This window comes from Rhineura floridana, chromosome 10 (assembly GCF_030035675.1).
Source record: "Rhineura floridana isolate rRhiFlo1 chromosome 10, rRhiFlo1.hap2, whole genome shotgun sequence".
NCBI classification, from domain to species: domain Eukaryota; kingdom Metazoa; phylum Chordata; class Lepidosauria; order Squamata; family Rhineuridae; genus Rhineura; species Rhineura floridana.
The window spans coordinates 22,431,861-22,448,726 of record NC_084489.1 but is presented as its reverse complement, the minus strand read 5'-3'; the positions used below and the strand labels follow the sequence as shown (position 1 = coordinate 22,448,726).

The following is a 16,866-nucleotide window of genomic DNA, read 5'->3' as shown; positions in this document are numbered from 1 at the left end:
AAAACAAGGAGCTAGATTTTCAGTTTCACAGTACTCTTCCTCAGGTTTGATGCTGATAAAGAAATAGGATTTGGGGTGGGATGGGGGAGCGGCATGGTAGAAGAGCCATATCTGAAGTCTTAAATGGTATTCCAGGAAACTCTTTGCAGACTAATCTGGTTAGATTATACACAACTGAGGTTGTCAGTGCAGCACCCGTGGGTGCATATGTGCCTGCCAAGCCCTTCCTTGCCACCTGCAGCATCCCCTCCACCACACTGTAATTAGGATTGAAAAAAGCCTTCTGATGTAGCTAATAGAAGGCTTCTTTCAAACCTAATTGTGATGGGTTGTGGGAGTTATTTTCAAGAGAGGGAGGTCACCGTTGGGAAGGAAAGACTTAACTTTCACTTGCCCAGCCGTGAACTACTTCCATTGGCTCCAATAGAAGTTTTTTTTTTCCCCAAGCCTAACTGTTGCAGGGGTTGGAGGTGTGACCTTCCTGGTGATTTCAGCTAGGTTAGCCATCCCTCCCTAGCTGCATTCTCTGGGAAGATCGCCTCTGTCTATTATGCTTGAAAAAAAGAACACTTCTTTTACGGGTGGGATTAGAGCATCCATCTATGCATGTTTGTGAGTTTGTGTGGTGCCCATAACAGTTTCTGTGGTCTTCAAATGTGTCCGTGAGCCCCAAAAGGATGGTAACCCCAATCTACAGTGTAATATTTTTGTTAGCCACATCATAAAAACTCTAGATGACTCATAGATGAAAACAATAAATGCAATAAAATTCAACATTAAATCCTGAACAGTCATAGAAACCCAACATCCTAACAGGCACAGGCAAATCATTTCATATGCAGAGGAGGAAAAAACTACCACAAAAATGAAATATACCAGGCTTGCCATCAATTGCTTACTAGTTTGTACCAAAATATCCTGGAACAAAGGAGTAATGGCGATACTCTCTATTTGAAAAGTATGGAAGTCAACACCTATTTAGATCTGTCTGTAGCATTAATAGGACTCTTGGGTCTCTTGCCAAAGCAGAGAACAGAAGTAAAGAAAAACATAGTCCAGTCAAATAACTTGATTTCAGTTTAAGTATTATCTGTACTCATTTGAAATGTGGTGTCGGAGGAGAGCTTTGCGGATACCATGGACTGTGAAAAAGACAAATAATTGGGTGTTAGAACAAATTAAACCAGAATTGTCATTAGAAGCTAAAATGATGAAACTGAGGTTATCGTACTTTGGACACATCATGAGAAGACATAATTCACTAGAAAAGACAATAATGCTGGGGAAAACAGAAGGGAGTAGAAAAAGAGGAAGGCCAAACAAGAGATGGATTGATTCCATAAAGGAAGCCACAGACCTGAACTTCCAAGATCTGAACAGGGTGGTTCACGACAGATGCTCTTGGAGGTCGCTGATTCATGGGGACGCCATAAGTCGTAGTCGACTTGAAGGCACATAACAACAAATTATGTGTACTAAAGACACAACATAATATCTCCAATTGCAAACACTCCAGTGTTTGACATTGTAAGCTAAAGGTGGAATAACTTAACTAAGTTTTTTTCTTATCCTCTTGGTCTGTTTCTGAAGGAGGGAGATAAAGAAATAGCAACCAAAATGCAAGAACTTGCCCTCAGTGAAGGTGCCTTACCTCGTCACTTGCACACTGCTATGTTTACAATAAGCACAGATCAAAGGATGCTTACAAACAGGTAAGCCTAGAATTATGTCACTTGCTTATATGCTATTCCTCTCATGCACTGTCTTCCTAATTTTATAACGTCCTCCTTCCCAACTGATAAGTGCACAGACAATATCTGTTGAAAAGTCCTCATTCCCTTTTTCTCTCACCCTCCCCAACTCTGAGTAGACTACCTGATTTGAAAGTGCCAGGCACAGAGGTAGCGGATTGGAAATTGATAGGTAGATATATTGGATTGTATATTAATGGCAATTTGGAAGATAGCCAGTACCTACTGTTGATGTTAAGAAGGTTGGGGTTTAAGTTCAATATTTGTAGCCTACCTTGAGACGTCGGGAGGGGTAGGCTACACAGCAGACACAGTTAAAATGGGAGTCAGATTGTAGATACTCAACAGGAACTTCAGAACAATAAAATTTATTACATGGGCTGAGGTTGATTTTTTTTCCTGGCAAATAAATAGCGCATTTCTCAATCTCTTTAATTTTTAGACAGCTGAGTAGACATCTAGTAGGCCTCTGGACAGCTGAAAATGCAACTGCTTTGAACTTGTTGAAACGTATTTTGGTAAGAATCTGCATTACATGTCATTTTTAATTTCACTTGTGTTATTTTTCAGATGACTCAACTGTGTCGCGTCAGCACATTATTTAATTAGGCTAAGGGGAAACCAATGTGGAATAAATGTTGTGCTTTACTGTATACATGTTAATGGAAGATTTTGTGATGGACTTTTATGATCAGTAGACAGCATCTGGAATCTAGAGAATCCTTTTAAGTTTGTTCATGTACTTCTGTACAAGCATAGATTTTCCCCAGTTTTTCTAAATTGTAGCTATGTGCTATCAGGTCATTCCACAAGTTCCACCGTTTCTGCAGATGCTCACTGAGTGATGCTTAAGGTTGCCTCTGAATCTCCACTGTTTGTAAGGAATTATCTGCAGACTCACGCCCCCCCCCCCCCGCTGCCAGCTGAAATATAGAGAAGATCTGGTGCTTTTAAGGAATTTTTGGAGTTGTTTCTCAAATAGTAATCCAACATGCTGCATGGCAAACCTATTGAAACTGTGGAAGTTTAAAAAGCTGTTTGTGATATGCCACACGGCTATTTATTTTATGAGAAAAATAAAAAAATATTAGTGGGCATCATATCAAATGAAGTTCTAAGTATTTTTACAGTAAAGATTAAATAGTTATATGGGAAGTATAAAAGTATGGTGAGGGAGAATGTAAGTGACACGTCACACATGACGAGTCTTGCATGATGATTTCTTCCATATAGGGTAAAATGTATACGTAGTCGTGTTTGAAGACTGTGTATTGAGTCCACTCAATGATACATTGAGAATGTTTGGGTGAGAGAAAAAACAGATGATAATTTTTTAAGTCAAATAACATACTAGCCCAATTTACACATCATAATGGCTTACTGTGCTAGTGCATGCTGCTCAGTTATTCCTGCTTTACTCAGTCCTCTCTAGAGCTGGAAGAAACAAACTACAAGGTTTGGCATAGTGTCGTGTGCAAACTAGCTCTTGTAGTTTGTTTCATTCCAAATGGAGGATTGTTGTGGTTTTTATGCAACACTGAAGTCTAAGCTTCAAGTTTGTGGTTTTTTCAGCAGGTTGCGTAAAGTGGGTATGATTGAGCACTATACACTAGCCCACGACTTGTTCACAGTATAAGCAATGGTTTACTGCTTATTGTGGCATGCAACAGGCTTTTGTAAAATTCTGAAAAAAGAAGGGCCATGAAATAACGGTTGTGTGGAATGTGTCTCAAATGGTGAGTGATAGAGGTAGCAAATATTGAATTAATATAATATCTTCTAGCTGTACGCACTGGACAAACTACAGGCCTGAGGATAAATCCCATGAAGTAACTGATAAAAAGGGCTTCAGCACATGCAGGAAGAGCTAATACTATGGGTTCATTCCCAGCTTGTATAGGTTTAGATAATAATTATTCAGTTGGACTCTAGTTAGCTTTCCAGTTCAAGAAACTTATTATTGTTTGTGGCTTTAGCCATCAGGCCTGCTCTTTTACCTCGACAGTAGTGACCCTGTTCCTGAAAAGGATTCTGATCGGATGCATATTAGAGATAACTTAAAAATTGCAAATGTAAGTATGAAATCTTTCCACCTTCATTAAAGTGGGCTTGAATTCTACTGTGTGTTGTTGCTGCTCAGTGTACAGCATGGTACATGATTTGAGAGTGAGGCACCCTTGAGTCTCAATAATTTAAACATTTTTAAGGTTACATTTCACATTTTCATGAAGTGAATTTTGATTAGTGACGGGCTTTGTCCATACAGGATCAATATGGCAAGTTTAGTAAAGTGCCAGAGTGGCAAAGACTTGCAGGAAAAGCTGCTAAAGAAGTTGAAAAATTTGCCAAAGAGAAGGTGGATTTGGTTTTGATGCACTGGAGAGACAAAATGGGAATAGCACAGAAAGAGGTAAGATTCTTAATCTGTCTTTGTGCTTTAAGCACTAATGCTAATTTTTTTGTTAAGCACTTCTCTTTAACTCAAGAGAACTTCGTTTGATCATGTTGGTATCTTTCTGTGTTTAAGAATTAAATATATTTTTATCCAAATTGAAATTGGGGGAAACCTCTTCCTTAAAGGTGATAACTGGACTTACATTAGGAACATCAGTGTTCTCTGTAACATCAAAAAAAGCGGACAAAATTGTGTAAATGGTGTGGAGCTTCTGCCTCATGTGCTCCCCACCCCACCCCTCCAGCATGGGCAACTGGTACTTTCCTTGTGGAATGCATGAACTGGGACTTCCTTTCCTAATATTTTCCATATCATTAGACCAATGGTATTGCAGCTGTCCATTCATTTTTTCTCTTTCCTGCCTTATAGGAACTCAAATTTACTAGGGTTCTGTGACCTTTGTGTGGTGGTAGAATTTGCTACTCTCTGGTGATGCCAGGAAAACAGTTTTACTGTTGGTGGTGAAGGTTGTTGAATAGTTAGATAGGTGTTTTTGATAGTAAATGCATCCAGATGTATGAAAACCTCTGTGATTTTCCTTTGCTTATGTTCTATTCTTGTGATTTGGATCCTTTTTCCCTCTTCCGCTTGCCCATGCTCTTATTTACTTGGTTTTTTTGGTTTATGCATTTGGTTTGCTTGTGGTGGTCCTGGCATTTTCCATAGGAAGTGGGCCATCACTGTGGGAAATAGTTCCACCTATCGTGCGAAGGCAAGAATGTTTTTGAAGTCAAGACTAGGGGCGTCATGCCCCTCCCACTCTCCAGTTCATTCTTGCCTTCGTACGAACAAGATTGGAATTTCACATAGCATTTAGCTAAGTCTCGTATTTGTCTTTAAATCTTTTCTCTTTTTCTGTGTGTGTTTAGCCTCTGAGGGTTCCCTCAGGGACCGCGGCTGCGGCTTCCTCACCCTTCCCTCAGAGCTATTCAGTCCATTTTATTGACTTGATTGGGGGCTCCCTCTGAGACCGCGGCTGCGGCTCTCTTCGTTTTGGCAGTTTCTAGCCCCCCCCCGCTCAGTGTCTCTTTAGCCAGGGGGCTTCCTCAAGGACCGCGGCTGCGGTTCTCCCCTTTTGATCGCTTCTGATCGCTGTTAACCTCCCCCCCCCTGATCGGTTGCCGCGGCTGCGGCTTATCCGATCTCAGTGGGAGCTCGCAGCTGCGGCTCCCGCCGTTAACCCTCTGCCTCAGATCGCCCTCGCAACGTGGCTTAAATCCCACTGAGGGCTTTTCAGACCGCGACGGCGGCTCTCTCTGCGGTGGTGGCCGTTTTTCCCCTACCTGTTTTCTCCAGGGATTTTGTGGAGCCGCTACTGCGGTTTTTGGCGAGATCGTGCTGGGCAGCCCTTCCCCCAGTTCGCCTCCGACGGCCGCCATTGCTTCTTCCCTCTCTGTCATTTTTTTTCCCACTCCTTTTTTCCGGGCGCCATTTTTTTCTTTCAGAATTCGAATTTCCCGCCCTTTTTGTTCCCCTTATTATCGGATACCTCCCCTGCAGACTATCTATCCGTACGTTTGTGTATATGTGCTGCTGACTAATTTACACACGACTGATTTACACACATTACTGTGGCTGTAATCATAGTGGCTGAATTGTATTATCAAGGCTGGAGCTCCAATCCTAGTGGGCTGGATTGTATTAGTAAGGCTGGAGCTTTAATCCTAGTGGCTGGATTACATTATCAAGGCTGGAGTTTTAATCCTAGTGGCTGGATTACATTATCAAGGCTGGAGCTTTAATCCTAGTGGCTGGATTACATTATCAAGGCTGGAGCTTTAATATCAGTGGCTGATTTGTATTAAATCTGATTTACATTACATATCCTGCCCCCTATGGGGCCGTGAACAAGCCAAAAAAAAAAAACCCAACCTACAGCACTAATCTGAGTGTGCCTACTCTAAACAGCCTATATTATATTAACGCTGATACCTCTGTGCATTCTGCCCCCTCCGTGGCAGTGCATTCGCCATCTGCCAGTGTATCCTACCCCCTCCGTGGTAGTACGCTGTGCCAGTTCGGGTCTTTACATCCTGCCCCCTCCGTGGCAGTGTACTGCACCCAGGTTCATATAAGATGGCAGAACAGCCAGGCATGTCACCATCAACACACATGGTGCCAGATCAGCCAGACATGCCACAATCAGCCAAGCCACAACATACTAACACGTCTAAGACCAGACATGCCAAAGCACTGGCTAAGACAAAACATCTTTCCAGCCATAGTAAACCAAAGCGCCCTCGTTATGTCTCTGTGCCAACAACCACCACAGCACAGACACACATAAGTGATATTTTCCATTCTCCTGCTACTGCCTCTGACGAGGAAGAGTTTGTTGGCTTTCCCCCTCACGGTTCGCCTAACGAACCTACCTCTGGCTTACCGCCTCAGACATCTGTTCCAATAGCCCACCAGGCACATACATCTCACACATCTGGTCTGCAGCTGTCTCCTGATTTCCTCTCTCAACTCCAAGCCATGCTGGCTTATTTCACACGAATGCAGTCACTACCACAGGTTCCTGCCATACCCCCACTCAACATGGACCAACGTGCGTTCCATGCTGCTCATCCTTCCTGCTCACCAGATCCTTTCGATGTAGCCAGAGGCAGATGTACGGACGAAGCCTCGTATGCGGAGGAGTTAACTTTCACTGACCATGTTGAAGGAGACGACTATTCAGATCATGAGGAGGATACATCGTATCGCTTGTTCAATACCTCAGATTACCAACCGCTCGCACGTAGGGTACTTCATACCCTTGGTCTCCAGACTGCGCCTTCAACTTCGTCCGCTCCAACTCTCAAAGGGGCCAAGGTCCTCAAATCCCCTGCACCTACTGAACACTACATCCCGGTGCCGGACCCAATTGCCAAATTAGCTTCCGAAGAATGGGCCCACCCACTCAAAGCTCGACGCTTCAAGAACATGGCTGACAGACTTTACGCCCTAGCCCCAGACTTCGCCACCAAGTTAGATGTCCCTGGCATAGACGAACCGATCGCTCGCCTCGTTTCGCGATCTATCTTGCCCAGGGAAGGGGAATCCCACCTAAAAGATACTACTGAACGTCGAATAGACTTCGCCCTCCGCAAGAACCACGAGGCCACTGCCCTATCCATGCGTGCCTCCGCTTCAGCCTCCATTTTCTCCAGAGCATCTATGATGTGGCTGGATGACCTTCTAGAGGATGATAACCCTGATCCTGTCGCCTTCAAAAGAGCACTATTGAAACTACGTAAGACAGCAGCCTTTGTGGCCGACGCCACTTTGGATGCCACCCAATTAGGGGCACGAGCCATGACGACTCAAATAGTCGCTCGTCGCACCCTCTGGCTTCGTCACTGGCAAGCTGATTCAGCGGCCAGATTGAACCTGTCCAAGGCTCCTTACTCCGGATCTCTACTCTTCGGTGAAGAAGCTCTAAAGGCAGTTCTGGTTGATCCAAAAGACGCCCACAAACCGGTTCTAGCCACAGTCAAGAACATCGACCACAGGCCCTTCAGGCGATTTCCCTCCTTTCGTTCTAACCAGCCCTTTCGAGGAACGCGACCAGGAGGACGAGGCCGCGATTTCAGACCCTATGATTCCAACGCATTCAGGGGCTCCTGGAACCGACGCCCCCAGGGCAGAGGTCAGTACCAAGGGCACAGGGGCAACTCATCGTCCTCATATAGGGGAGGTCCTCGCCTACACAAGTAGTATTAACGCCATCCCCATAGGTGGCAGATTACTTAATTTTGGAGATCGATGGCTGCGCCTTACTACGGTCCCCTGGATCAGGGACCTCTTCACTTATGGCTATACCATAGAGTTCTGGGCAACCCCATCAGACAGATTCCACCCGTCTCCTTGCCCAAGGGCACCAGCCAGGCACAACATCATGCAGACAGCTATACATCACCTCTTGCACATAGCGGCAATAGAGCCAGTTCCCACAACTGAGAGATCGGAAGGGGTGTACTCCCTCCTATTTGCTGTGCCAAAACGAGATTTATCTTGGAGGGCGGTATTGGATCTCAAGTTTGTCAACCGTTTTATAACATACCGCAGGTTCAAAATGGAATCTCTCCATTCCATTACCGAGAGTCTGCATGAAGGAGACTTCCTGGCTTCTATCGACCTTAAGGAAGCGTATCTCCATGTACCCATTTGCATAGCCCACAGAAAGTTTCTTCGGTTTACCTTTGGCCACCAACATTTTCAATACAGAGCGATGCCATTTGGCCTCTCCTCTGCTCCAAGAGTATTTTCCAAGGTGCTACTCATCCTAGTGGCTTACCTTCGGACCCAAGGGGTTCATATCTACCCATATTTGGATGATCTGCTCATACGGGCCAAATCTGAAGAGCTGGCTCATCATCATTTAATGATCACCCTCAATGTTTTGCAGACCTACGGCTGGCTTGTCAACTTCGACAAAAGCCATCTCCAACCAACCCAACGCCTACTACATCTTGGGGCAATGTTGGACACTCTGCAGGCAATGGTCTTCCTGTCTCCAGATCGCATCACTGCCATCACAAGCATCGCAAGGTCCCTGATGCAACAAACATCCGCAGACGTCATGCTTCTCGCCAGAGCGCTCGGGATGTTTATCTCCACAATCCACATTGTGCCCTGGGCTCGAGCTCACACTCGGCCCCTTCAGTGGACTCTGTTGCCTTTTCAAAAGGACATTGCCAGCTCCAACCATCGCAAAGTTCGTTTGAGCCCCGCTCTGCGCCTCTCCTTCCGCTGGTGGACCAAGGTTCAACACCTCTCCAAGGGCACGTCGTTCAGAGAACCCCGCAGAACCGTCGTGACCACAGACGCCAGCCTCATCGGTTGGGGAGCCCACTGCAACTCCCAGTACGTTCAGGGGGTTTGGCCCAACGCAGAGCGATCTCAAAGCATCAACTGGCTGGAACTAAAGGCTGTCCACTTGGCTCTATGTCATTTTCAGTCTCTGTTCCCTTTGCATCATGTGCTCATTCGAACAGACAACACGTGTGTAAAATCACATTTAAACAGACAGGGGGGCACCAGGTCTCGTCCTCTGCAGGACTTAGCCTCCCTCATCTTTGTCTGGGCAGAACAACATCTACAATCCCTGAAAGCAGAGCACCTCAGAGGGATTTTGAATGTGACAGCAGACTGGCTCAGCAGACAACAGGTCTTCCCGGGAGAATGGAAACTTCATCCAGCCATTTTCCATCGTCTCCAGTGTCGATTCGGCACCCTCTCAGTCGACCTGTTTGCTTCCAGTCACAATTGCCAGCTTCCAAGGTACTTTGCCCGATACCTGGACTCAACAGCAGAAGCAGTGGATGCTCTGACAACACCGTGGCCAGACGGTCTATTGTACGCCTTTCCTCCCATACCATTGTTAGCCAAAACCTTGAGGAAGGCGCGAACCGAAAGGGCACAGCTGGTTCTGATAGCACCATTTTGGCCACGCCGACCGTGGTTCTCAGATCTTCTGGCAATGTCAATGATGGATCCTTGGACACTTCCAGTAACGCCAGACCTCCTATCCCAGGGTCCAGTACTGCACCAGGACCCTACTTGGCTCAATCTAACAGCGTGGCGTTTGAACGGAGACACTTGAGGTCAGCTGGACTGTCTGACGCTGTGATTGATATTATTTTGGCCTCGAGAAGACCATCTACCACTCGAATTTATCAACATACCTGGGTGGCTTTCTCCAAGTGGTGTCAGTCCCACCACCACGATCCATCCCAGGCCAATGTGCACCAGGTACTCCAATTTCTCCATAGTGGCTTTATGATGGGACTTCGACCCAACACTCTACGTAGACATGCGTCTACTCTGTCATCCATTCTCTCAGTGTCCTCTCCTGGAGATCATATTTCCTCACATCCGTTCATTAAACGTTTTTTGAGGGGAGTCGCCCTACGCTCTCCGGCTGTTGTCCATCGGTTCCCCTCATGGAGTTTGCCGAAAGTCCTGCAGGCTTTGCAACGCCCTCCGTTTGAACCCATCAGGACTGTGCCCCTACGCATACTGTCCTTCAAGGTCCTGTTTCTGATTGCAATCACATCTGCCAGACGCGTTTTGGAGTTGGGCGCATTGTCTTCTGCTAGACACCTCTGCGTCTTCCATAAGGACTCTGTTGTGCTGAAGACTGACCCTTCCTTTCGTCCCAAGGTCGATTCAGTTTTTCATTGCAACCAGGACATTGTTTTACCTTCCTTTTGCCCGAATCCTACCCATCCGCTCGAGAAGGCTTGGCATTCGTTGGATGTTCGGAGGGCTCTCAAGACATACCTGTCTAGGACCCAAGAGATTCGAAGAACGGAGTCTCTGTTTGTATTCTTTCATCCAAGGTCTATGGGTCATAAAGTATCTAATTCTACCTTATCTCGTTGGCTAAGGGCATGCATTACTTTAGCATATGAGTCCCTGAAGCTGTCAGTTCCAGCTAGTATAACGGCTCATTCTACCAGGTCAGCTGCCACCTCGGCTGCTTTGGCCACTAATGCTCCTGTTGCCGATATTTGTAGGGCCGCAGTCTGGTCTACCCCACACTCGTTTATAAGGCATTATAAAATTGATCGTTATGCCTCTGCTGATGCTTCTTTTGGCAGACGAGTGTTGCAACAGGTTCTTAATGAGGATTAACATGTGGGTGGTCCCTCCCTATATGGGTTGCTTTGGTACATCCCACAGTGATGGCCCACTTCCTATGGAAAATGTACCATTGGTCTCACCTGAAAGGTGATTTTCATAGGAAGGGGCCATCACGACCCTCCCAGTTGGAGGATGACTAGTGATTTTATCAATGGGTTACATGTTATTGTTTCCATATTATATTTAAATGTAAGAGTGAAGTCAAGACTTTTAGTTCTGTTATGTTATGTAGTTAGGTTAGAGTCATGTTGTTATGCATGTGACTATTATGTTATTTTCCTGGCGGGCCTGTTGGCCTTGTTCTTGTATTTTTAGATATCTCTTTTAGACTCGCTACGAATGAACTGGAGAGTGGGAGGGGCATGACGCCCCTAGTCTTGACTTCAAAAACATTCTTGCCTTCGCACGATAGGTGGAACTATTTCCCACAGTGATGGCCCCTTCCTATGAAAATCACCTTTCAGGTGAGACCAATGGTACATTCTGTACTCCAGTATGTTAGATAAACAGAATCTAAATCAAAATGGCCTGTTTGCCAAATCTGTTTTTCTTTGGTGTGTGAGAGCTTGTTGCTTTGCTTGCTGTTGACTTGGTAGGGAAGAAGAGATTTATTGTATGCAGCACTTTTAGTTAATCTCTTTTGTCCAAAGTACTTGATTTATGAAATAAATGAAGACCTGAATAACTTTTAGGTTTGCCCCAGGCTATGGTCTGAAGGTACGGAGACCATCTGGGAACCATATGTAAGCTGCCTTGGGTTTCTATCATGAAAAGAAAGGTGGGGTATAAATGTAATAAATAATAATAATAAATAATCACATCATTTTTATGGGACAGAATGAAAAATGAGGAATGACTTCAGTTTTGTTTTATAGGTGGGCTTTTCGGTTGAGTTGCTCAGTAGATGGCACATGATATGGGGACTGTAGCTAAATTTTCCAGAGCTATGTCCCTCCCCTAAATAGCCTTCTGTTTAGCTGCCTATGGGCTATAGAAACTGGGAATGTGGCTGAGGGTTCTACCTTTGCAAGTAGTGATTGTGGTACCTTGAAAGGCTCATTGTAGAAGATTATTGTAGGTATTCAGAAGTTTGAGAGGCACTTCTGTTAAATATTCAATTTTGTTTTTCTTTCTACTTCCCAAATACAACCAGGACAGAAACAATATGGTAAGTCTTGAGTCCTTATTCCTTTTTGTAGACTGCCTTGAATTATACCCGGCATGTAGTGACTTGCCTGTCAGTATACAGTAGTTTGAACGACTTCTTGGCCAAATTTGGCTTGCATTCTTCTGAGCAGCTCCTTAATTTCTGCAACGAAGTATTCCACTCACTTAATTATATCCCCCCTTCCCCACAGTCCTGTTAGGGGTTCACCATTCCAGATTAACAGTGTCTTAATCTTCCCACTCACTTCAGTAACATTCTGAAGATGCTGTTTTCCTGCATGTACATTTATCTGTAACACAATTTTATTTTTATTATATTAAACTCCCCCAATACCTGGGGAAGCAATTGGGCTCATTGGCAGTAAAATGGCACCAACTTAACAAAAGAGACTTGGGCACAGACCAATGACCGTCTGGCTTTATTTGATTTGCTTTCTTAATTTTTATAAAATTGATAGATGTTGGTAAAGTAGTTCATTCTCATTTTTAACATACCACCCCTCTTGTTGCTTTAGTTGGGAAAAATGCATCTCTTTTTGGTGTTCAGATAGATCTGTCTTGGAATAGAATATAACATTTAACTTTTTGTTTAGTTTACTATAAGCATTGTTTTCCAACAATATATGTTATCTCATGTCACAATATGTTGACTGTTCTGGGTTCAAAAATCTTTCTTTGCAGAATATTAATCAAAAGCCAGTAATTCTGAGGAAACGAAGGCAAAGGATAAAAATACAAGCAAACTGGGATCTCTTCTACTACAGGTACAGCTTCTGTTGTCTTAGCCCTGTGATGGGGAAACGCAGGCCTGGGGGCCGAATGCAGCCCTCCAGGCCTCTCTCTCGTCTTTGGAACACTCCCTAGGGTACATCCCCTCTCCCCTGGCTGCACCTCTCACTAGCACTGCTTCACACCCCAAGAGGTTTTGTCAGGTTGGAACCTGTCCTTGAACTCTGATTGTGCCTTATGTTTGCCTGGAGGGAAGATAGAGAGGGTTGGGTGAGTGTGTGGACAAACCAGCTTAGTGTGCAAAGGTAACATTTACATTCATTCTGCTGCCCAGTTTTGCCTCTGGCCCCACCTTTCACTGGCATATGTTCCCTGGAAGGCTCCCCAGAATGGAATGCGTCCCTTGAGCTGAAAAAAGGTTCTCCACCTCTGCTTTCGCCTTTTATATGATTCAGAACTGCCTGTCGGATCAAAATTTGAGCACTTCAGGTTATGTGTGAAATCCATGTTGCGAAAATAAAATGTGCGTTAGGAAGGTTTAAAGAGACCTTGGTGAAACACCTGCTGCAGTTATGTCCAAGGGACTGCACATACCGATGGAATATTATCTTCTTCTTTTTTAAATAGCGGCTGCTGAGCTGCATTGCAAGCATCCTTTTGAAGTTTCCTCAGGTTTCAAAAAGATCTTACTGTGATGTAGGAGGGTGTGACTTTGCCCTTTTAAAAATAAAAAACATTACTGGGTGAATACAGTTAAGTGGTTCTCTGGACTGTTGCCCTTCACTCCTGTTAAACATGCATCACTGAAACATGAAACTTGTAACTTACAAACTCCATATATAATAAAAGGAACAAAATTATTAAAATTGACTGCATTATTCAATATCCACACTAGTCCAGGGTGTGGACTAAGAGTTTGAAAACATATTTTGTTCCATTTTTAATGCATATCCTGCCTTTTAAATCCAGAACAGGCTCACAACAGCCTACAAAAAAATTAAAACAAATTTTACATTTGTTTAAGCATGCAACCTGTTGCTTAAGCTGACTTTAAAACTATGGTTTGTATAGATTAGTTTCTGGCTAGCTTAAATGCTAAGCTGAGCACTTTTTTGGATTAATAAACCTCTAAATACAGTGCCTTTCAAACATAATCAAACCCCTGACCAATGCTCTCATATTACTGAATTACAAATGGTACATTGTAATTTTGTTCTGTTTGATATTTTATTTTAAAACACTGAAACTCAAAATCAATTATTGTAAAGTGGGATTGGTTTTATGTTGGGAAATATTTGTAAGAAACATAACAAACTGAAACATGTTGCTTGTGTAAGTATTCAATCCCCACACATTAATATTTGGTAGAGCCACCTTTCATTGCAATAAGAGCTTTAAGTCTTTTGGGGTAGGTATGTACCAGCTTTGCACACAGTGTCAGAGGGATTTTGGCCATTCTTGGCAGATTTGCTCCAGGTTGTTCAGGTTGGGTGGATGTTGCTTGTGGACCGCAATTTTCAAAGAGCACCACAGATTCTCCATGGGATTGAGATCAGGACTTTGACTGGGCCACTGCAGAACATTCACCTTTTTGTTCTTGAGCCACTCCAATGTTGCTTTGGCCTTGTGCTTGGGATCATTGTCCTGCTGAAAAATGAATTTTCTCCCAAGCTTCAGTTTTTTAGTGGACTGAAGCAGGTTCTCTTGCAGTATTTCCCTGTATTTTGCTCCATCCATTCTTCCTTCCATTTTAACAAGATGCCCAGTCCCTGCTGATGAGAAGCATCCCCACAGCATGATGCTGCCACCACCATACTTCACTGTAGGGATGGTGTGTCTTGAAGCATGGGCAGTGTTAGGTTTGTGCCACACATAGCTCTTTGAGTTTTGGCCGAAAAGCTCTACCTTGGTCTCATCTGACCACAAAACCTTTTCCCACATCTCAACTGGGGCACTCTCATGCTTTCTGGCAAACTCCAGATGTGCTTTCAGATGGTACTTTTTGAGTAACGGCTTCTTTCTTGCCACCCTCCCATACATGCCAGTGTTATGCAGAGCTCTTGATATGGTTGACTGGTGCACCATTACTCCATGCCCAGCCACTGATCTCTGTAGCTCCTTCAAAGTGATTGTAGGCCTCTCTGTGGCTTCTCTCACAAGTCTCCTTGTTCGAGCACACAGCCTTTTCTTGGCAGTGCCTGGGTGGTGTGATGCAGCTTCCACTTCCTGATTATTGATCCAACTGTGCTAACTGGGATATCCAAATGCTTGGATATTAGTTTGTACCCTTTTCCTAATTATGCATTTGTGTTATATTATCCCTCACTTCTGTAGAATGCTCTTTGGTCTTCATTTCCTTCAGATCTACAGCCTGACCAAGGATCCTTCAACAGTGGGGTTTTTATCCTGACAATGTGACAGCAACTTTAATAGTTCACAGGTGGAGGCCAGTGGTAAGGTAACTGTGTCCTCAATAGGGCAATTTCTTTCATGTGTGTAAACTGGGAGCTTCCACAGCACAGGGGTTGAATACTTACACAAGCAACATTTTTCAGTTTTTATGTTTCTTACAAACTTTTCCCAAAACCAATGTTACCTTACAATAATTGATTTGAGTTTCAATGTTTCAAAATAAAATATCATACAGAGCGAAATTGCAATCTACCATTTGTAATTTAGTAATACGAGAGCATAGGTCAGGGGTCTGATTACTTTTGCAAGGCACTGTATATGTAGAATAATGTACATAATGGCATAACAGTTTCAGAAGACCATGGTAAGTTGCAAATGCCAGTCTTGTTTCTTTCAAGTATTCTTACCCCTGTGTATGTATATCTGCACTTCAATTTTTATACAGCAACTTCAAATGTTTTTTCTGTAATGTAATAAAATACAGCAAAAAATCTGCTTCCCATGTCTTTTTTGTCAAGATTTCTCCAAGATCATTCTAGATCCAATTTGATTTGGAATTTCAAAACACGGGAAGAATTAAGAGATACCTTGGAGTCTGAAATGCGGGCATTTCAGGTTGACAGAGAACTTGGCAGTGCTAATGTCATCTCCTGGAATCACCATGAATTTGAAGTATGTCCTCACCCAATGTTTGTGTTTCTTATAAACTCACAGTTGATTTTGAACATCCTGGTATTGGCACCTGGACACACTTACAGATGCTAGTACTGAAAAGCAAGCTTCACTTTGAAACACTCTCATAGAATCATAAAATAGTAGAGTTGGAAGGGGCCTATGAGGCCATCAAGTCCAACCTTATAACGTTACACTTCAGCGTCCTTTACATGACATAAGTAAGAACTTCATAGTTCTAAAATTTATATTAATTACTGGGTCTCTTACCAGATCAAAGAAATTAGTTGATTCATCATACGAATTTTTTACTTTGTCATTGCTCAAGTTTTACTGTGTGTTTCTACTCTGAAATAAGACCTGTTGAGTTCAGTGAGGGTTACTCCCAGATAAATGTTCATAGGATTTGCAGCTCTAGTCTTTTAATGATTTTGATTAAACTGGCATAGAAGAACAATAGTTTTAAAAGGGGGGGAAAGCATACTTTGCGTTTAGCTGATGCAGATGTGTCATAGCAAGCACCATCACATAATAGCATTTCCCCTTTTTGCAGACAAGAGGGGTGCCTCTTTTAAGATGGTACTTGTCATTTATACTCTTTATCCATAAATAATGTAATTTTTAAAAAAAATCTGCCCAGTTAATTGGGCTCACCTTTTAAATAAAAATTTACATTGATCTGGCAGTTTTAGTCAAATAAATCACAGCCATATTAATTATCCAATGCAAAGAAAATGCCTTTATACCTAAGTGTGTCAGAAAAGGTTATCTTGATTATCTGCAATTTGGTATTTTAAGGTAAACGTCTACTCTCTGAGATTCGTATATGTATGGCGTATTTGTGCTCTGGGGTTTTCTTTATTGCAGCTTTGACTAACAAACTTGATCTGTGTGATTACATTAAATGTCATCAAACCTAGACTCCTTTTCTCTCTAGGAAAAGGGAATTCAACAATAAAACAAACTACTATAACTGAATGGTGTGTTGATCCTCAAACTTCATTCAAAACTCGCGTTCCCACAATGAAAGCTTGATTGCTTAGCAAT

At 43.4% G+C, this 16,866-nt stretch overlaps 1 protein-coding gene across 2 annotated transcripts in view; it reads left to right on the top strand.

The window, feature by feature from the left end:
• The window catches only part of DNAJC13 (DnaJ heat shock protein family (Hsp40) member C13), a 91,247-nt gene that overhangs the window by 28,889 nt on the left and 45,492 nt on the right, over positions 1-16,866 (top strand). Inside the window, exons 17-23 of one of the 2 annotated variants that reach the window (XM_061587929.1) lie at positions 1,591-1,712; positions 2,194-2,269; positions 3,728-3,823; positions 4,018-4,161; positions 11,993-12,007; positions 12,688-12,770; positions 15,666-15,819. In XM_061587929.1, coding sequence (XP_061443913.1) covers positions 1,591-1,712; positions 2,194-2,269; positions 3,728-3,823; positions 4,018-4,161; positions 11,993-12,007; positions 12,688-12,770; positions 15,666-15,819 — 690 coding nt within the window. The remainder of the gene's footprint in view (positions 1-1,590; positions 1,713-2,193; positions 2,270-3,727; positions 3,824-4,017; positions 4,162-11,992; positions 12,008-12,687; positions 12,771-15,665; positions 15,820-16,866) is intronic. The other variant, XM_061587930.1, reaches the window with a different exon arrangement.